The 23,807-nt window shown below is 38.5% G+C and overlaps 1 protein-coding gene across 2 annotated transcripts; it reads left to right on the top strand.

The window, feature by feature from the left end:
• Positions 1 to 4,080: 4,080 nt before the first annotated feature.
• On the top strand, positions 4,081 to 22,420 carry LOC131243940 (alpha-glucan phosphorylase, H isozyme). Of its 2 annotated transcripts, none has more exons than XM_058243577.1 (16): positions 4,081 to 4,495; positions 5,900 to 6,123; positions 9,162 to 9,341; positions 10,000 to 10,176; positions 10,259 to 10,344; positions 12,150 to 12,339; positions 12,515 to 12,628; positions 14,093 to 14,277; positions 14,440 to 14,557; positions 14,649 to 14,780; positions 15,982 to 16,200; positions 17,630 to 17,833; positions 19,507 to 19,665; positions 19,807 to 20,070; positions 20,890 to 21,080; positions 22,104 to 22,420. In XM_058243577.1, the coding sequence occupies exons 2-16, from the start codon at positions 5,911 to 5,913 to the stop codon at positions 22,228 to 22,230; spliced, it is 2,559 nt and encodes an 852-aa protein (XP_058099560.1). In that variant the 5' UTR covers positions 4,081 to 4,495; positions 5,900 to 5,910; the 3' UTR covers positions 22,231 to 22,420. The 2 variants fall into 2 exon arrangements, with proteins under 2 accessions (XP_058099560.1, XP_058099561.1); XM_058243578.1 differs by having other exon boundaries at positions 4,083 to 4,495; positions 12,515 to 12,607.
• Positions 22,421 to 23,807: the final 1,387 nt, after the last annotated feature.

Here is a 23,807-nt window from a genome sequence, read left to right as displayed (position 1 = left end):
ATAGATCTAATTATAAAGTGGACCACACTGCAAAAAGCAATGGAGGAGTGAACGTCTACCATTGAAACCCTTTTTGGGGTCACAAAAGTTTTGGATTATCATGAATTTTGTTTTTCCTCTTCATTCAGGTATTCGTGACCTTATGAACAGATTGGATAGAAAATAAATGTTATGGTGGGCCCTATAAATTTTTTAACGGTGAAAATCATTATCTCCACTGCTATTTTTAGTGTGGTCTAGATGATCTTTGGATATGATTTCTTTTTGGATAATGCTTTAAAATGATCTCTAAAAATAGATGAATGGTATATATATAATAAATACATTATTGCGGGGCTCATAAAACTTTGATCTCCTTAACCATTCGTACAACTCAGAGCTCGAGGAGCACCAATGCTTGTCTTGGCATGACACGTACCTACAATAGCTAAATAGCTGGTGTGAGGTACACCAGCCAATCCGTTTCCCATCACTCCCCCCCAACTCCTTGTGTGAGGTACACCAGCCAATCTGCTTCCCCTCGCTCACCCCTAACTCCTTGTGTGAGCATTTTCTCTCTGGTGGACAAAATCTTGAGCTGGACTTAGGCTCAAAATGCTATTTTACGGGGGGTACATGGCCTACTCCTAATGTGCTAAAACAATTAGATTATCAATTACATGACTATAATTACTTTAATATGATGATCAACATTGTCTAGTCATTGTTCGTGTAAATCAATGGTTAAAAATCTTTGCTTAGTCACTCGGACATGATTTTGTGCTTGCAGCTCATCTGAGATTGAGAATTTCATCATTTTCAGGTAAAACATATATTTCAATGGGTTTATTTCAACTATTATGTTAAATATTAGATGCGCTTCACTAGTCAGAGATATTAAAGTTTATTTACTAATTAAATTCAAGACCCTATAAATATACCATGCATAGCTATTCTTGCATTAGAGCTGATTCCCAATCCAGGGTGCCAAAACACAGTAGGAGTATTTCAAATCCAAGGGTTTTAGAGTTCAGGATATATTGAACACTGTAGGCAGCTTGAGTGCTAAGAAGATGTAAGTATAAAATTGGGGTGGATACTAGTGCAGTTATATAGATAGCTGGCACTAATATGGTTCAAGGCTGTTGAGCAATTCGCGCTGTGAGGATATTGGCTCTGAGTCTAGCTCGACCTCCTAGCAAGGTTAGCGCTATCGCATCATGATACTAGAAGCATTGAAAAGGCACATATATGCTTACCGAGCTTGGGTTGGTGTGGTTAGTGTTTTGAGCCTTGCTGGGTTCCCGTTGGGTACAAGAAAATACCCACATCCACAAGCTATTATTTCACTAATACCTGCACTTGCTAATGGGTGGGAGCGGATTAGGTGTGGCCGGGCATCCCCGGGATGGTGAGGCCTTTGCTGTAGGGCCCACCTTGATGCATGTATTGTATATCCACACCGTCCATCAAAATTTCCAGTTCAGTCTCAAACATGAGCTAAAAAATGATGCGGATCCAAATTTCAAGTGGAGCATACTAGAAGAAACAGCAGTGATTGAGCATCCTACCATTAAAAATTTATTAGGCCCACTGTAATGTTTTAATAATATTTATTTGAAATTTTGTTAAGGTCACAAAAACCTGGATGGAAGGGAAAATCCAAAACTCGTGTGGCCCAAAAAAGCTTTTAATGTCCAATCACCGGTGTATTCTAAGGCACGGTCCACCTGAGATTTAGATCTGCTTTATTTTTGGGCTCATTCCCTAAACGGATCTACGGCGAGAAAGCACAGTACATGCATCAGGGGCTCGTGGCAAGGGTCGCACCGTTCATATCTGGCCTGGAATGAACACCATATCCCAAGCCTTTAATACGCAATGCTTAAAAAACTATACATTTTATTTTTGTTCAAGACAAAATTCCGGTCGGACCAAGCACCAAGTAATTGCAGTAAGCTGAGTACACTCGTGGGGAGATCCACCCGGTTCATCAGATGGGTTGATCAAAGGCATCAGCAACCCTCAAAAGAATGGACGGTTAAAACTTTTCCAAGCACACTTTTTTAATATAATAAATAAATAACTTGATTTTAAAGTAATTTTGATCACTTTCCATCAGTTCATCCGTCCAAATTGAAAGCTTGATCTTTAACAAATGTAACACGCGCCCACGTGTAACGGCTTGACTTTAGAGGGTTGTAGCTGTTGGTGACTACGTGGGATTTTAGCTGTTGGATCTGGTTTCAATTACCCAAGCCGTTGATCAGACAAGATGCAAAATTTCTGGGGCTGCCTTGAAAGTTTCGAGGCTAGAATAACCTAAACTTGCTCCACAAAACAACGGGCAGGATAAAAGGATTACATAATAAATTGTTAAAATATAACATTTTTTTTTTGTGTTTTTCCACAATCCACATTGAGGCCCATGACATAAAAGGTTCCGATCATTGAAACGTAACCCCAGACCCAACAGCTACAGTGACGATGTATCCTATAACATTTCGTCTTGATGTACCGCAATAAAACTTCTTTTCGTTTTAGCGCGCGTCCACGTGTTTCCCAATCCACGTGGCATCATTTCGTCTGTTTGCTAATAAAACCAGTTTAAAAAAGCAGCAGCTCTCCCTTCCAGGATCCGTATAAGCCGGTAGAACCGAAAGTATAGCGAACCCATCTCTATAAGTTACACGTGGCAGTTTAATGCATCAATCAGGACAGCCTAACCAGTGGGTCCCATCGTCCATGGCCTTTGTTTAAAAAGGAGAAGCCCACAAAACTACCATCTTCTCCCAACTTTCCATCGCTGAATGCAGGCCGTTAACTATTTTTCTTTTCCACCGTCGCTTTGAAAGATACTGCTCAAATGCCCAGGATCGTTGCATATACGTGTATTGAGAATCACTCGCCATCAACAGAAGGGCCAGCTAGATGGACAGTTCGGAATTACGAATCATCCAGCCACGTATGCTACGGAAAGATGGATGTACCATATTTCAGTAGTAAGGTGATGTAGTCGGGTCCCTCTGAAGGTCGACCATCACTTACTGTTTAACGGTTCCCAAACTCGTGGAAGCGTACCATCTATCCAACCAACGTGCCACTTTTGGAGGAGATCAGTACCATGAAAACTGTAGGGCCCATTAGGAAGATTATCTTTGTTAAAAATCATGACGATCCATACTCTATGCGAGCTACACCTATATGTTGAATTAGACCGTCGGTTGTAAATTGATACCAACGGCGTGGTCCGGATGATGAACAGACCGATCTGATTTTTCCCAATGATCTTCATTGGTGGGGTCTGTTTTCATGGTTCAGATTTCTGACACGAGTTACATGCCATCAGAAAAGATGGCACGGTACCCACGTTGAGGTACATCGCCTTGATCACCACAACATCGCCTTAATCATATCAATTCTCCCACGCATACCGTCTCCGTGAAGGCCATCAATCAGACAATAGTCCCATGATATGGACGTTTACGATTGAAGCATCACCCCGCCACGTGTTCCGAAAAGAGAGGACTCGGATTGCGTATCGTAGCACACAGCACCCGCGTCCTCTGTGCTACTGGAAAAGACCTGTGGGCTCCACCATCATATATTTGTTTTATCCGAGCCGTCCATCACCTAAGATTTTAGGGCATGAGATTAGATCCAAATCTCAGGTGGACCACACCACAAGAAACAGTGGTGATTAACGCTCACCATTAAAATCTTCTTGGAAGTTACGAAAGTTTTGGATCTAGCTGATATGTGTATTTTCCCTTCATCCAGGTCTGTTTTACTCAATCAACAGATTAGATGATAAATAAAAACTACGGTGGGCCCATGAAGTTTTAACGGTGGGCGTTCAATGACCGATGTTTCCCGTGGTGTGGTCCATTTGAGATTTTTTTTACTAATTTTTGGGATATCATTCTAAAAGGAGCTTAAAAAATAGATGGACGGTGTGGATAAAACATATACATCATTTTGGGGCCCACATATCTTTTCCTTGGTGCTGCGTGCTACACTACGTAATTCGAGTACAGAAAAGAGGTCTTCTAAGCATATTCTGGTACTCCCGGATCTACCGTACCATCATCTCCGACTCCCGACCTCCAACTTCTGATATTTTTCACAAACGCCATCCCTCGTTTGTCGTCTTTTACAAAAACGAAATTCCTTCTCCTTCGACTTCGTCTCTTACTCATTTCCCCACAAAAAATTCTCTGTAAATATCTGCTCTAATTATTGCCCCCTGAACTCGATCTTAATTCTCACTTCAACCCACCATAATCACTTCAACTAAGCAGCATTTCTCTGTCTTTTTCCGTAATATTGTTTTTTCTTTTCGAGGTGGTCACGTGGCCGATATCTCAGTCTCGTGAGTTTCTAGGGCACGAGATTTTTTTTAAAATATAAAGTAGATTGGGTTTGGGAGATGGGGGGAGTTTGAAGGAAAACGGTGGAGATCAGATCTGCGATTTTCTTCGGAGATTGCGCGGGATTTGCTGATTTTTACGTAGAGGTGGGTGAGAATTCATGAGTGGTTTCTTAGATTCTTTTCGATCGATTGTTGTTTAGTTTGATTGGTTGAATTTCTTGCTTTTTTCCGCAGTTATTGGTGGATTTTATTTTTTTTGTTCGGAAAATCGTATATATTTTTTTCATCAAAGTATTTTTAGTAGACTTTCAGTGATTTACTTGTATTTTTTGTATCTATGGTTTTTTTTCTTTTACGGAAAATCGTGTTATCTTTCATTCAATAAGTATTTTTAGAATAATTTCAGTGATTTAGTTGTATTTTTTTCTCTGTATTTTTATTCTATTTGATTGGATGCATTATTTTTTCTTGTTTTTGGCGGGAATTTGTAGGAATTTATGGATATTTTTGGATAAAAAGTGAATTTTAGATGATTTGATTAATGTTGAGATGATTTTGAGTAACTTATCAGATTCTTTTAGATTGATGTTTATTTTTCAGTTTGATTGATTGATTGGATTTTTCATTTTTTGTTTACAGTTTTTGTGGACATTTATGAATATCCTTTTCTTTTCACCCAGACGTAATTTTTAATAGAATTTCAGTGATTTAATTTTTTTTTTTTTTTTTTGCACACACACACACACACATATATATAAAGGGAATTTAGATGTTTAGTTCGTTTAGAGGTGCTTCAGAATGGAATTTAGTGAGTTTTCAAATAGAGAGGCAATTTCAAGAGTAATTTTATTGAATGCTTTCATAAAACTGGGATCGTATTGTGCAATATTAGGCTTTCTTTATTTTTTGTTTTGTTTTTTTTTTTTTTGTAGAATTTGATGGAAAATTGTACTTTGTTTTAATCCAAGAAGTGATTTTTAGAATAATTTCAGTGATTTAATTGTTTTTTTTTTGGGGGGGGCTAAAAACCTATTTTTAAATGGTCTAGTTCGTCTAGAGTTGATTTGGAGCGGAAATGATGTTATTATTAATTTAAATTTTAATAGAGAGGCGATTTTGAGAGTAATTTAATTCAATCTGTTATATATTGATAATTTCTTGTTTCATTTTCGGGGTCGGATCCACTACAAGGCACAGAACAAAGCATTTTCTGTCCAAGACGAACTATTTCATTCCTACTTCTATTTTGTTAGGGCTCATTTTTTAGTGCCAAAATGTATGGATTCATTTTGTGCAATATTACATTTTTTTGGCATCTGGATGTAATTTTGCAATGAGCAATGCCAGTTTTGTATGCTAATTTTCCTTTTTTGTGAAAACTGATGTGCTCTATTGTCGGAAGGTGAATTCGAGTGAAAAAAATTACAAGTTTTTATGTTGAGGGCTTTTTTAAAAAAGTAATTATATTGTTTTCTAAATAAATGTTTTTGGTTTTCTGTAATAATGTTACTTTTCTTAACAATCTAACATGTTTTGTGGAATCTGAAGATATATTTGCCATGACGACTGCCACTGAATCCAATAGTGCTGCTCACAATAGTCCTGCTACGAAATTCCCAGCCATTGCAAATCCCACAGCAGAAAAATCATCGGACATTGCGTCAAACATCAACTACCATGCAAAGTATAGTCCTCATTTTTCTCCTCTCAAGTTCGAGCCAGAGCAAGCATTTTATGCCACGGCAGAGAGCATTCGCGACTGCCTGATTCAGGTATATTTAAATTTCCTATGTCTACTATTTTCCGTTCGCTTCGTTCTTTATTTTATAGCAGAAATGTTTCTGTGCATTTAGGTGTCCTTTTGTTTTTAATATGTTCTACAATTCTTACTCTACTTTCAAGTAGATCCTTAATTTTCCATGTGAATGGATCCAGTGATTTGAGTCTCTGTCCATAAAATGATGGAAGGTTGATCTTGTTCTACCTTTTTGCTTCTTTCTTTTCAAGTTGTGTGGAAGTCATTGCTCTAGAAATCCCAGTGTGGAAAGATGTGAGTAGATGGGGATGGGGTGCTTATGGAGCCAGAAGTCCAGCAAAAAAGTTCCACACAATTGAATATTATCAACCCTCTGTACCATTCAAATGAGATGATTTTAAAAGGCAATTTGGACATTGACAAGGACATTTATGTCATTTTCATGGAAGCTGTGAGGCTATCACTCTTATTCGATGAAGAAAGCACATTCTTACTTGAGGTTCGCTAGCCTACAAGCACAAATATACATGCACCTTTACGTATGGAATATGTGCAAATGTTGAATGGACATCAGATCTATCAATAATTCTTTGGTGCAAAAATCAGATCAGTCCAATCATCAGTGAAGTCACACAGAAACGAGTGAATGTAGACTGTTGGTAAGTTTTTCAGACCATTCATTGTTATCATATAGGGTGGGCTGCCTGATGATTGGAACCACCTGACTTTTGCACCATATCATCCACAAATGAAGTCCATTTTATTGATGGCTTAGATGCCTGCCACATTTATTCACATGATGGACTACCTGCCGTGTGTAAGAGTGCATACTCATTAGAGCATGCATTGGGGCTAGGGGTGTCAATGTCCGGGCTCAGGCCTGAAATATCAAAATTTTGAATAGGACTGGCCTGATGGCCTGGCCCGAAACAGTTCAAAATCCGGGCCGAGACCTACCCAGGCTGGGCCCGTTGACAGCCCTAATTGGGGCATTGCATGTTGTGTTGTGGACATTGCGACAAATATCATGAGATTTTCAAAATCTTGTTTATTTATTTATTATTTATTTTTATTTTTATTTTTTTCATGATTTTATTATGGACTTATTGCAGCATTTATGCAAAAATTATTTAGAAGTTAATAATAATTACTTTTATACCTATATATATATTTAAAATTATATATTTATTGTAAATATTTTAATATTTTATTTTTAGCGAGATATTTCCAATAATATGATTAAAAACTCAAAATTTGAAAAGCTCTAGGCAGAGAAATTGCCTAGAAAGAGAATTATCACTATGGACATGCATGCCTTTTTACTGGTGCATACATCTTCTTCTTCTTCTTCTTCTTTTATTTTTTAATTTTTTTAACACACTCACTCACATCCCACACACATCCACGCACTCACACTGCAATGATTTTTCACCAAAATGGGTACTAGAACCCACGACCTCGTGTTGAAACTCTTGCAAGTCTACCACTGAGGCATGAGAATGAGGAAAAAACAAAAGAAGTACATACACGTTAGGCATTGTGAGTATAAGAAAAAAAAGGTGATTCTTCAAAATGTAAATCGTTTCCATTCATTTCAAAGTACATAATTCTTCCAACATTCCAAGTTTCAACTTCCATGCTTGCGACCCTATGGCTCAGTGGTAGACTCACAAGAGTTTCAACATGAGGTCATGGGTTCGAGCACCCATTGTGGTGTGAGTGCACGGGCGTGTGTGGGGTGTGTGAGTGCGTGTGGAAAAAAAACTTCCATGTTCTAAGTGCCAAAATACTAATTATCACACTATACATACATTCAGGTTTCTTCAAGATAATGAAATAGCAATTCTCCATTGTTTCTATCACCTATAGGATCTAAATTGGCGGGGATGACATCCACACCTAGTTTGCATGAAATAGGGCTTTCTATTTGGGATTTAGGCCATAAGTTTTACTCAATATCTAAGTTCTTTATAGTTGATACTTTACATCTCTACATTTTATGTCTAATTTGGTAGTTTTATCTAACTTCCTTTATGCTTTACAAGGTTTGCTAATTCCATACACGTGTAGCCCCGTGTGCATACATGCTGCAACACGTGCCAAGATGGGAAACATGCATGATATACAAATTGTTCTCAGGTGGGCCCTACTGCAAATTCCCTGGTCAAAGAATCAGGCAGCCATCGTGTGAGCCAGTGTTTATTACAGTGTGGCTTACACAGTGAGTTGACCAGGTTTTTCTTTAAACGTGGTCTGCATGGTGACTGGACCAGCCTCATTTTTGGACTGTGGTATTGACACAGTGGGGCGGTCCAACTGATGAATGACTTGGATTTCACACACAACTGTACCATTTTGGGCTGTTTGCACTGTATATGGGAGCTGGGGTATGCACGGATCTGGAATTAGCAAACCTCATGCTTTATAGCTACAATTTTTGAACTTTTCTTTTTAGTTAGTTTTAAAAACCATCATCACAACAGTCTTTTTAATCTTCGAATTACCAAAATGTGGAAGTACCGAGGGGATTTGTACCCAAGAGCCATGACAACTCATACCAATGGTTCTGGGATATACCCGAAAGGGCAGTGGAAGCAATCATTTGAGTGCCATTTCTGAAACTGTACCATCCTGGTTTTGGATAAGGCTACCGTGTGAATGGATGACAACGAGTAAACAGCAAACATGGTACCCTAGCAACTCTTTGGTGGGTATACCATGCCATAGACATTACTAGTTCATTTTTGGACTAGAATTCAGTTATTTAATCGTCTTTAGCACACACTTTCTCATGTATGTTTCTTTCAAAACAAAACAGCAACATTTGTATGATGGTAAGCTCAATGATAAAGCTTAGAACAGACGAAAATAGAAAACAGTTACTGTTTGTCTAGAGGAGGATTAAGCGTTTGCATGTTTATTAATCGTGCACAGATGCAGGCCTCTACAACTTTTGGTTGTGGTTGATGTTTCCTTTTTTCTAGTCCGTGTTATTGAAGTTCCTATTAGAAACATCTTAATATGATTGCATTTCGTCATTGTTTGCTTTTGCAGCACTGGAATGAGACATACCTTCATTTTCACAAAGTTGATCCAAAGCAAACATACTACCTGTCTATGGAGTATCTTCAAGGTCGTGCTTTGACCAATGCGATTGGAAACCTTGATATTCTAGATGCATATGCTGATGCTTTAAATAAATTGGGACATGAACTTGAGGAAATTGCTGAACAGGTATACAAATCTTTTGCAATCCTTCCTGCCATAAAGATTATCACAAACCTATATGGTCCTTATATATTTTCTGTAATGTTGTCTTTTAGTTAACCATGTACTACTTGAGATACATTAGCTTCCATCTGCTGCCCAATTTTGTTTGAACTGATATCATGCAACTGTTTCATGCAAGATTGAATTTAAATCTTTCTGATAGTTAGCAGATGGAATTTTCTCCTCTCTCTCTCTCTCTCTCTTTTTTTTTTCACTCACCTCAGCTGGGGTGCTAAATGGTTACTCTTTTCATGGGTTTAGCTGCACCAACCAGTTTAGATTTTGATACATTTTTATAAATTATGACCAACTTTTTATTCCTGCTTTCAGACCACCCCCCCCCCCCTTTTTTTTTAAATAATAATAATTTACTTTAGACGGTAGGTGCAAGTAATGCAAGATGGGGAATTTTATTTTAGAATTCAAGCTATCAGTACCAATTTGGACAAAGTAATTTCCTTGAAGACTGCTTTCAAGAGAGCCCTGCAATCTTGTTGACTGCTATATTTAGGACTTTGTTTTGCTTGGTTTGCAATCGATCTTGGGGATTAATTTTAGAACGTGTGTGGTTTGAGTCCAAGGTTTCACATATTGACGGATACTGGGTGGTGACTCCCTGTAGGAGAAAGATGCAGCACTTGGAAATGGTGGTTTGGGTAGACTTGCATCGTGTTTTCTGGATTCCATGGCAACATTAAACTTGCCTGCATGGGGCTATGGTTTACGATACAAATATGGACTGTTTAAACAGCGGATTACCAAGGAGGGCCAAGGAGAAGTTGCGGAAGATTGGCTCGAGGTTTGATTTGCACCGCATGTCCTTTTGAATTTAAACTTATTTCACCAAGACCTTCTTTAATACTTGGTTGTGTTTCGTGCAGAAGTTCAGTCCATGGGAAGTTGTCAGGCATGACGTCGTTTTTCCTGTCAGATTCTTTGGTCATGTTCTGGTTTCTAATACTGGATCGTAAGTATCTTATAAATTTAATCTTTTTTTTTTTTGGCTAATTTGTGTTGTATGGGACTGAAGCTGCTGTACAAATCTTCTTTCCAAAAAGAAAAAGCTGCTATATATATCTTCTGGTGCTGCTTTTTTATTTCTTCCTAATAAAATCTTCTCTCATTAAAAAAAAAAAAGAAAGAAAGAAAGAAAAGAAAAGAAAAATCACAAGTATAGTGCTAACTCGCCCCCCCCTTTCTTTTAGATGGCTTTTTTCTGGGAGTTGTGTAAGCATGCAACTGCAGTGTCATGTCTTCTTGAGCATCTTTTTATGTATTATTTGTTAAAGATCCATTGTTATCTGTATATTAAAATCCACAATGACGAACTATTGTTAGCTCTATATTAAAGTCCACAATGACTCAACAACTGGATGCAAATGCAAACCAAATTAATAATATAATCAATCAAGGATAAGATGTAAGAGCACTGCAAAAGAGTGCGAAATGGTGTGGGAAGCCTAGAGATAGAAGGGATCATGTACAATAAAGGCTTCATCATGTGTCACTTTGACAAGGCTAAAATTGAAAATGGCATTGCTCCATGCAGGACACTTAGGCTAAGTTCCATGAGAGACACAAAAGTCAAATGGCACCATAATATATCATGGGATGTGCAATATTTGTATACCACTCACTTCACTGAAAGAACTTATTTCTTTTGATCTTGTGCAGAAAAGGCTTGATTGATCAGGACACTCCATTCTCTTTTCTAGGCATTTACACTAGAGCGGATTATTAGAGCTTGCTCTCTGATTCTCTATCAATGTTTTGTTGGTCTGCAAAACATTGCATTCCTCAATTTTGAGTTCAATATCATAGCTCTTTTTTATGGTATTGACAAACGTTTGATTTTCGTGGGCCATTTGGAAAGAAAGGATAATATAACTTTCAACAATAAAAGAGAACTGACCCCCCAGTGTATACATAAGAGTTATCCTTGTCAGCTCTTTGGTGTTGTCCTTAAGGGCATCTTTTGATACTAGGAATACATGGAAAATATATGGAAAAAACAAAAAAACAATGATTATCTAATGATAACTTCCATGAAGACTGTTGAGAAAGGGATTCCATATTTAGGGGTCCTGTTTGGATAGTAAGTGGAATCTTCATATTCACTAGACAAAAGTCACCTTCTTTTGCCAGGGAACTTTACCCATGGATAACTGTAACGATTACTTTGTGGAATCCACATATCCAAACAACCCAACTATATTTTAGTGGAAAAGAATTTCCATTCCCGAGTGGATTCTGCATATCATAAAACACCCTAAAGGAATTCTCAGAATTCAGGAGAGAACTTTGAGGGTAATTGAAGGAGTTTTCTTGTGATGCTTTAGTTGTTTGCTCTTGTGTGTTGTTTTTCCTTTGGGCCTTTCTCTAAAATAGTGCTTTCACTGATTTTTGAAAAAAAAAGATTTCTTGAGGGGTTGACTCCGCATTGTTAAGTTCCGTAGAAGTGTAAACTAATGGTAGTTGCAGCTGGGAGGTTGATGGTTATGTTTCTATTCATGAGTAATGATTAGATGAAAGCTTTTCAATGTTGTGGTTGCTTTGGTAGGCAGTTGCTTGTGCATATTTTTTTTGTTGGATAAGTCTTTCTTATTCACTTTATATTTCACAAAACAGAACTTTTGGTCTGAACCTGCTGGAGAGCACAGTTAGAGACAAATATCATATATTTTTATTTCCTTCTTTTCCATATTGATGTTGCAGCTCAGTTTGTGATGACTTTCTAATGTCACATCCATTTTCTCTCTGAATGTTTGGCAGTCGAAAATGGGTAGGAGGGGAGGTTCTCCAAGCATTGGCCTACAACGTGCCCATTCCTGGATACAAAACCAAAAACACCAATAGTCTTCGTCTGTGGGAAGCAAAAGCCAGTGCAGATGATTTCAATTTGTTTCAGTTTAATGATGGAAAGTATGAATCTGCAGCAGAGCTTCACTCTAAAGCTCAGCAGGTTTACCATCCATTATGATAGTAGCATGTCTGGCATGAAATTCAACAACAAAAAGCATTCATTAATTCTTGTTCTTATATAGATAATTCACACTGGACAGGCTAAACCCTTGTTCGTCCAGTTGTTTCATTATTTATTGCTTGACAGAGAACCTTATCAAATTGCAACTTTGCAGATTTGTGCAGTTCTATATCCTGGAGATGCCACAGAAGATGGAAAGATTCTGCGCCTAAAGCAACAGTTTTTTCTTTGCAGTGCCTCACTGCAGGTATGTTGCCAAACCTACATGGTACAAAATATCTTTTTTGTTTTGCGCTTTACTTTTCCTTTAGCTTTCTTGGATTTATATTTGATTTGGTGGCTTCCTATTTTTCTGTTACAGTTGGTTGAATTTCAGTATTTTACTTTGCATTTTTACATGTGACATCCCCACAATTTTCCATGTGATGCTGACTAGTATAGGCTTAGCCGGAACATTTGTCTTCAGTTCAAGTTTGATATTGCATACTGGAATTCTGGCCTTCACAGAGAGGTGTCCTGATTACAAACCATGAAATTTGGTATGGTTTACATAGTAGTTCCAGAGTATGCATCTATACAATACAAATTTAACTGCCTAAAAATAGAACAAGGATTGAAGTCATTCAGGTGTCAGTCCTGATTTGTCATGAAAGGGTTGGTTTGAGTGACTCAGGATGGTAGACACTAGACACCAGATTGAGACTCGTAAGACTTGAACACTGCCCCCACCCGGGATATGGAAACTAAGTAAAAAAGTTACTTATAACTAATCATAAACCATACTTATCTAGTGGTGTAAGTAGAAAAAGTTACTTATTTGGTGGTGTCCAAATGGGCCCTACAGTTTGATGGAAGCTCAAGAGGTAATCCAGGCCAGTCCAGGAAAGACGGCATTATTAGAGATGACCATTGTGACTCTTGAAGAGTTTATACTGGTCCTGTTAGGAAAAATGACTCTGAGTAGCCCTTTGTCAGGGCATGATGGAGCTGAGATGTCTTCAATCTCCTCCATGGATCATCAAAAGAGACAAGTCTAATATGATCAGATGGGCAAGTTCTCTGAGGTTGACCCTTGGCATTTTTTCTTGTTGGGTGGAGGAAATCAGAGGGATCTAGTGGACCCTAGCGGTATCCTTCTTGTATGTGCATAGGGAGGTGAATGTTGTGGTGGAGGATCTTGCTAGTAGGGCTTTAGCCTCCAATCTCTCTCCTTATTGTATAATTTTCTTTAGTGATTAATAAATCCAGCTTAATCTTCAAAAAAGAATTAACAAATGCACATATATATGATACTTTGACGAGGAAACTGCAGATATGCTTAAGAATCTTGCAATGTCCAAAATCAAATTATATTAGGTTCTGCATGAGGCTGCCCTTTAAGTTTGACAATTACTGTTTTCCTTTTGTCTGGACATTTCTTGGTCACAAAAATACTGATTGAGTTGAGATTCATCATGGACCGAGTTGATGTCTGCTAGCTTCTTTCTGTAATTCGTAAGACTAATGACTGCCATGCATTGATGACTTTATATATCTTTTCTTGGTAGTTAGAGCTCAGATATCTTTCAAAGCTCGAGTTATTATGTCAAGTTTCATTCTACCGTAGCCAATTCTCAAAAAAAAAAAAAAAAAAAAAAGTTTCATTGTGCTAGTCTCTGAATCTGGTGCTGCCCTTCCAATAATAATAACATCATGTTGCAATTGGTTTTGATCTTTATTAAATCATTTACAGGACATTATTGCCAGATTTAAGGAGCGGAGAGAAGGGAAGGGACCATGGAAGTGGTCTGAATTTCCTAGCAAGGTTGCAGTTCAACTCAATGATACTCATCCTACTCTTGCAATTCCAGAATTGATGCGACTGCTACTGGATGATGAAGGGCTTGGGTGGGATGAAGCTTGGGATGTGACGACAAGGTTTGCTAATTGTTTTTGCATGATCCTTTCTTCATTTGTAACCTAGATTTTTCTGGATAAGTTTTGCATCACCTACCTCCCCTTGAAATGAACATTAGGTACTTTGGTACATTCGGATGGTAATTACTTGTGCATTATATATATATATTTCTTTTGAGCCAGGACAATTGCTTATACCAACCACACAGTTCTCCCTGAAGCACTTGAGAAATGGTCACAAATAGTAATGAGGAAACTTCTCCCTCGTCATATGGAAATCATTGAAGAAATTGATAAACGGGTATGTTTCTTAATCTTTCCTGTTTTATCTGTGTATGAAATTATCTCATATACTCTTTGACTAAAAAGTCATGTTGTAATTATTTGTGCAGTTCATGGCAATGATACATTCCTCCCGAACTGACATGGAGAGTAGGCTCTCCAGCATGCGCATTTTAGATAGCTCCAACCCCCAAAAGCCAGTGGTACGCATGGCAAATTTGTGTGTGGTGTCTTCACACACGGTAAGAAATGTCCTCCTAAAAAATCCATCAAGTTGAGCTCGTGTTCCGTGCTCTGATTTGTTGATGCTACTAGATCACATTTATAACACAAGATGCAAATGAAAATGAGGGCTATTGTTTAGAAAAACAGCATGATCTTTGGCCCAAAAAATTTGAAAATCCAAAATAATGTAAATATTCCAAATATGTATTCATTTTTTTTAACATGTTTATGGTAGCGTAATGATCCACTGTTTGATGAGTGTTGTATCTGGTTGTCCGATGAATTTATGAACATGGTTATGTGTCTCTAATATTTACACACCACAATAAAGCATTAGAACTAGAAATCGGAAAAAAGAGAGGATAAATATCACTTTTATTGATTTTTTTAAAAAGGCCCTCGGAGCTTCTATTCGCCCAAATCATTTCAACCTACAGTTTTTATCCTAAAAACTATAGTAAGAGGTTGAAATCTGCCCTAGAATAATTTAGGAAAGTGTTTTAAATAAAAAAAAAGAGAGGAGAAAAACTTATTCAAATAGAAAAAAAAAGTAGTTGTTTTTCGACCGTTTCTGGGGTAACGGTCATTATGCCCCGTAACGGCTGATACGGTCCCAAAAAACCAACTGCTCCATTTCACCCCCATATAGTGTAACAGTCACGGCCGTTACCTATACGTATCAGCCTTTGTGGCCGTATCGTAACAGATACGGAACACCTTGATTATACAATAAATTTTCTATTTCTCCAAATATGTGCCCTGGTTTTCTGAAGAAAGCCAATGATCAGGAATTCGAGGGAATATTCTGGTTGTTGTTTAACTTCATGTTAAATTCATATCGCCTCCTGCTCATTAGATGAGCTTGTAGAGACAATGTAGTGTGTGAGAGTGATCCAGGGTTCAATCCATGGTAGTGTTACCTTTCAAAAAGGAAAAAGAAAAAAGAAGAAGGTTAAATTCATATATTAATTCTTTAATGCTACAAATAAAATGCCTAGCTGGAGTGACAAACCCAGCAAGGCCTTGGTGTGGTCAGTGAAATCTCTATGGAACAAATCAAGAAAGGGATGTACGGAGTGATTTCTGTTACTCCAAACATTCATGTTCATTTTCTTAGTGGTAATCTTCTGCTTGCCTATTCTCTTTTCTGCACTGTTGATCAGATAGTAATATTGTGTGAGGTCATGAAAGAAAGTTTGTTGGACTATGTTGGTGTAGGTGAATGGTGTGGCTCAGTTGCACAGTGACATCTTAAAATCAGAGCTATTTGCAGACTACGTCTCTATATGGCCTGCCAAATTTCAGAATAAAACCAACGGCATCACTCCTCGTCGGTGGCTTCGTTTTTGCAGCCCAGAATTGAGTAACATTATCACCAAGTGGTTGAAAACAGATGGATGGGTCACCAAGCTTGACCTCCTTACTGGGCTTCGCGAAGTAAGTACTTATCTTTTATATATATATATATATATATATATATATATATATATAAAACTTACATATGGAATCTCTGCTAATAAACTTCTTGGTGGCCTATTTGTTCTTTCTTTCAAATTATGTGGGTTATTTTTAGTTGTCAAAATTTCAAGCAAGATGGTGCTGTTCTTTTTGTGAATTTGTTGGTCAAGAAATTTTCTCAAGTCATCTTTTTTTTTCTTTTTCTTTTTTGTTACTGAAGATTAGGAATTTTTTATTGTTAAAAAAGATAAAAAGAAGGAAACGGAGTTCTTCGCCTTGTGGGTTTCAAGTGTTGGATGTTCTTTGCTTGAAGTTACTAGATATTTTGATTTCTTGGGAAGGAAAGTTCTTGTTTTCTTTTTTACATGAACTTCTCTTCAAAAAAGTTATTTTATCTGGGTAAATTTCTAGACAAAAACTTCTCCGCAAGCTACGTTTTGTTTTATGAGAAATTTTCAGAGAGATCATTGGTAAGTCATTCTTAATTTCTTTGGATATTATAATATTGGTAAATTCCTGGAAAGTTTTTTTTTCCTTTCTTTTTTAGTGTCCTTATAAGGTCTTTTTCCATGATGTAGTTTCTTGCTATTTTTTAGAGAATTCTACCAAATAATTTCTTCTTTGTGAGAACTTTAGCAAGCGTTCCTTTTGTGTTCTGTTACCAGGAATTTCTTGATGAGCTGTTTTAATGAAATTATGATGGATGGAGATTCCTAGAGAGATGTTGTTTGTGGTCTGAAAGTGTCATCTATGAAGGGATTGAATACTTGAGAAACAAGCTATTCATTTTTTCTTCTTCTCTTGAAGTTAAACGTAAAATGCTTTAAGAACTTTTAAATATAGAGATGATCCAGTGCCTTTGGAGACATGGAAAGTGTCACGCATCCATTCATTGTTACACGTGGCGCACATGAACTAGATCGAAACTGTTCATTTGATAGGTTGGTCACATAGTGGATGGAACATAGTCCAAAAGTCACACTGTTGGACATTCATAATGCTTAAATGTGGCATATAAATTGACGCTAAATGACAGCGTTGGCAATGGCTCACATTCAGTGAGCAAAATATCCATTTATTAGTCAGTTAGGATAGCAATTTCTGATCATTGGGCAATCAATGGCACAGCCAACAGGATGTCTGGTTAGGATCTTCATAGACATGCTATGTGCATGGTACACTCTCTGTAGGCATGGAAATACTGTGCCTCCAGAGGCAGCGGATCAACACCCTGAAACATAATTTTTTTATTTTTCTTTTTCTTTTTTATTTTTTAAACGTTCAAACTGTTCTCTTAGTTGTAGAAGTATGCCCCTTATCTGTTGTCATTTTACAGACATCTTGCTATATTAGCCTTGTGGGTGCATAATTGAACTCAGAATAGAATTGGTGATCATTTGCCTAACAGTTTGCCGACAATGAAGACTTGCATGCTGAGTGGGCATCAGCCAAGATGGCTAACAAACGCCGCCTAGCGCAATATGTATTGCAAGTGACAGGTGTAAGCATTGACCCCAACAGCCTCTTTGACATACAAGTGAAGCGCATACATGAATATAAGAGACAACTGATGAACATTCTGGGTGCAGTTTATAGATATAAGAAACTAAAGGTGCTGACTCCTCTCTCAAACGCATTTCTTTAATCTTATTGGCCTTCTCATTTTCCTTGTTTGAATTTTATATTGGTCTTAGATTTGAATCCATTGATTGATAGCCAGAATTATCAATAAATCTCTCAGTTAAATGTGACCATAAAATGCACGTTGTATTTATTAATTAAATAATAATGAAAACTGTCACCGTAAATACTCTTTGTATTTATAAACTTATGCAACTACCCTCATATATATCTTTCTTGATTTTTTTAGTTAAATTTTTTTCATGTTTAATTCACTATTTTGATTTCATGGTTTCATAAATAAAGATCTATATTGCTTACCATGTAGAAGTAAGAGGTGCTGAGATGCTATATGCTTGTGTGAGGACCCTGAACTAGATTGCTGGGGACAACTTCCCATTGGAGGAAACCTGTAGGAAGGACAGTGTCATCACTAGTAACTTGGAAGGAACGGCTTCCAAACTGCATGGCAGCAAGCACTGCAATTTTGAGAAGGATCTGGGACTGGTGCAAGGGATGTGCTTTGTGGGCCCACATCAAGAGTGCTCATTACTCATTGCATGCACCACGCTCAGTAGGTCAGGGTTGTCTTTCACAACATTGCTTGGACTAGCCATTCTAATGCAGAGGCATTTTCACACTGGGCTCGAGTGGGGTGGCCTGTGGGATGCAGAGGCACACTCGGGGTGGGCGGCCCATGTGAGGCGAGTGGCTTGTGTGAGGCAGAACCCATGTGGTGTGAGGCCCACGAGAGGGGTTCGGCCGAGGACCTAACCCATGGGATGTGGGGCCTGGGCTATGAGATAAATGGATTGATTCGCCATGCTTTATCAGTTCGAGCTTTTAGAGCAAGTGGTTAGCTGTCCTGCATCACATTCACTAGCTAACATAAGCACTAGATGCCTCCTGAAGTTCAAGTGTCCAACCCACTGTAAGTGGTGCTCCACCAGTCACTAATGCTGACCCATATGGCCATTGCCTATCCACAATCGATCATTAAAAATCTTCTCGTCAGCATTGAAGAGGACGGAACAATGAACACAGACAAAGACGAAGCTGTAAACGACTAAGGTAGGCGTTGACAATAAGCATGCTGCTGTCATTGTGGGCTGGGCCATGTAGGCCTCTGCCATGGTTTGGGGACACCAACCCTTTGGTCCCTCGCGTAATCTGTGGAATGCTCTGTTTCCCAGCCCATGATCCCATTCCTCATCTTGTCCTGCGACCGTCCTGTCCACTGTGAACGGCTAAGAATCCGGTTTAGATCGCCAACTGCATGCAAGTTGACTGAACATTCTTCATCTTGCAGGGGTCAGTGGAATAATTCTGATTGTCATGTCATCATAACCCAAGTACATATTTCTCTGCAAAACTGTCGAGGAATATTATGCGCCAGCTTGTAAAAGATTGGTATTTGGCTTCTTAGTTCTGGACTATTTGCTTATTCTGGTTCTTCGTCGATTATCAAAACCAGCAATAGCATTTTTGCTAATGGTCTGAGGAATTCTGACTCACAATAAAATTACCAGAAACATTAGATCTTTATTTGTTACAGAAACAGAAAACTGTACCATACTTTATGATACCTTTTGTTTGACATCCTTCTATATATACATATATATTTTATTTATTTTCAAATTTTATTGTTGTAACCAATCCTTGCAGGAGATGAGTCCTGAAGAACGGAAGAAAGCAACTCCTCGCACTATTATGTTTGGAGGAAAAGCATTTGCAACGTATACAAATGCCAAAAGAATAGTTAAGCTGGTGAATGATGTTGGTGCTGTAGTCAACAACGATCCCGAGATCAGTAACTATTTGAAGGTAGAATTTTTTAATTTATCTACAGGCAGTTATGACATGTTTACCTTTGTTTACTAACTGCATGTTGGTTTGTCTTTGCAGTTAAATTTGGTAGTGCACTTACTGATGTTAAATTGATCTGCTTGTCAATGTCATTTTTAGGTTGTCTTCGTTCCGAATTACAATGTATCTGTTGCGGAAGTTCTCATTCCTGGAAGTGAGCTATCTCAGCATATTAGCACAGCAGGGATGGAGGCAAGTGGTACAAGCAACATGAAATTTTCACTGAATGGTTGCATCATAATCGGAACGTTGGATGGTGCCAATGTGGAAATCAGGGAAGAAGTTGGGGAGGAGAATTTCTTCCTTTTTGGTGCCACAGCAGATGAAGTCCCCAGGTTGCGCAAGGAGAGAGAGGATGGACTGGTAATATGCAGCACTTCTTCTTTACATTGGAATAACCTTGTAGTCATGAAATGACTGAATGAATCAGCATGTCCTGAAAGGATCGGAATATCCTTTTCCTTTTCAGCTTCTTTCCTACTGACAGCAAACGACCTTTCTTTTCCAAAGGAGAGATTGCTCTGCTAATGTTTAGAAGCCTGGTTGAGATTTTGAAAAACTCACTGAGTTAACTCAACTAGTTTGTGACTTAAAAAGGATGAGAAACTTGATTGAGCACACTAGAAAACTTGAGCTATTTAAACCCATTTTAAGTACTTAAATTCTATTGTACTAAAAATATTGAAGAGAGTTGCATCATATGCATTTTAAACTTGAAAAAGTTCACCAAGCCTGGAGTTGTCCCTGTTATCGAAAAATGTGAAGTCTGCACTTGGGAGTTCTAAAATTTTAAGCCTTGCTAATTGGGGGGAAGAAAAAATCCTTGGTTGTTCAAAATCTCAACCGATGAGTTAGCTGTGAATAAGGAAACGAAAAATCGGGATTGCTTTTCGCATGGTTGTCCTTCTAATTTCTCTAACAATGCTCTTTCCAACTGAATGAAGATTCTGAAGAGTTCCAAATTTCATAAACAGAATCACCACTGTCATTTTTTGTTCCAAATTTCATAAACAGAATCACCACTGTCATTTTTTGTGTTCTTTTCTGATGAAAAGACCCTGGTAACGTGGCCTCTTCTGCTCTTTTATGGCCAACAATATAATTTAACTGAGTTCTTCTTGTGAATTGAGTCCAACTAAGGCTCTCCATATCTGACTCGAGTTTGTGCCATTGATTGTACAGTTCAAGCCAGATCCTCGTTTTGAAGAAGCCAAACAATTTATAAGAAGTGGTGCATTTGGGAGCTATGACTACAACCCGCTCCTCGAGTCCTTGGAAGGAAATTCTGGTTATGGCCGTGGTGATTATTTTCTGGTTGGGTACGACTTCCCGAGCTATATGGATGCTCAGGACAGGGTAGATGAAGCTTACAAGTAAGAAAACAGGCACCCTTGATTGTCTTCCGACTTTTCTTTTGGTCGGGATGTGCTGTTATAGCAGTTTCTCTTTCTTTAATCCTTTCTTTTTTCATGTGAGTATACCTGTTTTGGGGCATGGAAGCATGCTCTTGTAATTACATGCAAAACACGCGCATATAGCTTTCTTCAATTCCCTAGCAGAAGAAAGCTTCCAAAAGGAAATTTGGTGGAGATTTGCTAACATCACATGTTTGTTTAAGTAAGCCCTTGTACAAAGTGCCGTATGTGGTCATCTATCAAGTTTTACCTTGTCGATGCCCTGACCCACAAGCCAGGCTGGTCCACTCATCTGGTGGGCCCCAATGTCAGAAACAGGCATACAGCTTAGAGAAACTTGGCCAAGCTTTTTCATCCGTCCATCTGTTTCTTAAATTCTGGTCCATTTGGTGAGAGGACTGGTCTGTTTTTTGCTCTAGTGCATCTATGTGGCAGGACACCTGATGGATGGCTCGGGTATCATGCTCATATCCCATGCGGGCAGATGTGGTGTGTAGATGTGCAGCCTTACATGGGCTTGTCAAAAATCGGATTGGTGATACATTCTTGTTAAAATAGTTGTGGCGCATATTTTCCTTCCACTGTTATGTGGCTCCCATGGCGAGAGCTCATCACAATATCTGTTGTTTTGCACAACTACAGCTGAAAACTGAGAGGAAATAAAAGAAAACCTTATTTCATCAAGGTTTTCACTGGGCAAATTGCCAAGCGACAGCCAACAGCTGATGTGTTGTGTGTGGGTCCCACTGCATGCCATGAACGGGAAGGGAAAAAAAAGTTGGTACATTCTGCTGCCAGAAACCAAACGGCCACTTGAGCATTTTCACGATGCATTGGAAACACGTAGAAAATATCCAAAAGATTATATTTCTTGTTAATGTACTAAGTATGACTTTGACACTTTGTTAGTTGAGTGGTATCTGTTTTGGTGGGCAAACTCCAATCTGAGAACTTGAACCTTCTGTCCTTGTTCCTTTGCAGAGATCAAAGAAGATGGCTAAAGATGTCCATCTTGAGCACTGCCGGCAGTGGCAAATTCAGCAGTGACCGCACGATCGCCCAGTATGCCAAGGAAATCTGGAAGATAGAGGAATGCATTGTGCCATAATTTCTTGGCCGAAGAACACAGGTATTGCTGGAATTGGATTCCAGCGGAGCTATATGCGTATATGTTTTTTTATATTCTAATAAGAAGAATAATAAAGTACTCAGATGCACTCGCATCTCTCCATGATTGTATTTTAATCGTTTCCAGATTATTTATATCTTACGGGTAATATACATTGTCTTTTAATTTATTGAATGTTCCTAATGTTTTCCTTTTGGGAATTATTTGATACGGTGGCAGAGTATGACAGTTGATATGCATGCTGTAAGAAATTGTACATGTGGCATACACTAGGTTAGATGAAACCAACTAAATTGTGGAACCACCATTGTTCCCTCAGTCGGTCCCAAAATCAGGTTGGTTGAATAATCCTATCTAACCTGCCCACAGCTAGGACCATGGGACTTTTTTCATTTTTGGCCGTCTCCAAACAACCAAATAAGCTTAATGTCTGGCTTACGATGCATCTAACCTGGGACCAATGATTTGGACGGTATAATTTGAATTACTTACATGCCTGTTCCAAGAAGGTTTCAATGGTGGGCGTTTCCATTGTTTCTCGTTGTATGGCCCGCCTGCTTTCTGGATCTCCATCATGTTTGTCACGTGTCATGCAATGAGCTGGAAAATGAATGGATGGAGTGGTTTAAACACAAACATCACAGTGGGCCCCCACAGAACTTGCCGGCTTACAAGGCAGTCGCATCTCTTCATGTTGAGAAATTGGCTCAGTGGACTCCGGATAGGGCTGTCAACAGGATTCCTGGACCCTCAGGTACCCGATTTAGATGAGCCCGGGCCCAGTTTTTTGAACCCGTTTACAAATCCATTATTATTACTATTATTATTATTATAGAAGAAATGCTGAGACACAACTAGTTGCAGGCCCAAGTGTATAATCAGAACTTGACCTTCTATTCTATTAATCAGGTTTGCTTTGCTAAACCAACGGCATGTACACACCGTGAATAAGTCAAAATATAACACACGTGTGCAATAAAATTCATTCATCGGGTGGGTCCCATCAGCATAGGTACTAGTACCTAAGACGCGCTCAAATCTTTTGACAGCCATAGAAGAACCCAAATATGGTTAGATCAATCTCCCCACAGTACAGATAGTTGGAAGATGGGTCAATCAATTCAAGACGGTCCATCTGGTAGTTGGTTCAAAGTAGACTTTGATTAGATGATCGTAGGTATCTGATCAATGTCCTTTGAAGAGGCGCTGACGGCTAAAATTTAGGTTGTGCAAAGTGAAAATGAAGTGAACGATAGGACCGTGCAATATGTGCAATTTTTTAGGAGATGGGACTGCCCTGATCGATAGAGCATCCTGTTACCAGATAAAAAGGGACCATCCGGATTGCCAGCAGTCCTAAGCTATGTGGGGCTCACCTCTGTTCATTCCTTTTGCTTACTCATTTTAGGACATGAGCTCAAACACAAGGCAGATCCAAATTTTAAGCTGATCAGCCCCATAAGAAAGGTTGGAGATAAAAGACACCCATGGTTGAAACCTTCCTAGGGCTATTAGCTTGATCCAAAACTTCTACGGGCCCCCAAGAAGGTTTCAAT

This window comes from Magnolia sinica, chromosome 4 (assembly GCF_029962835.1).
Source record: "Magnolia sinica isolate HGM2019 chromosome 4, MsV1, whole genome shotgun sequence".
Taxonomy (NCBI): Eukaryota; Viridiplantae; Streptophyta; class Magnoliopsida; order Magnoliales; family Magnoliaceae; genus Magnolia; species Magnolia sinica.
The sequence above is the reverse complement of the archived record's forward strand: the minus strand, read 5'-3'. Positions and strand labels throughout refer to the sequence as shown.

Coding starts and splice junctions, on each gene's coding strand:
- LOC131243940 (XM_058243577.1), top strand. CDS start 5,911: ATGACGACTGCCACTGAATCCAATAGTGCTGCTCACAATAGTCCTGCT. Junction 14,558..14,648: donor TTGAAGAAATTGATAAACGG/GTATGTTTCTTA, acceptor TTATTTGTGCAG/TTCATGGCAATGATACATTC. Junction 21,081..22,103: donor AGGGTAGATGAAGCTTACAA/GTAAGAAAACAG, acceptor GTTCCTTTGCAG/AGATCAAAGAAGATGGCTAA.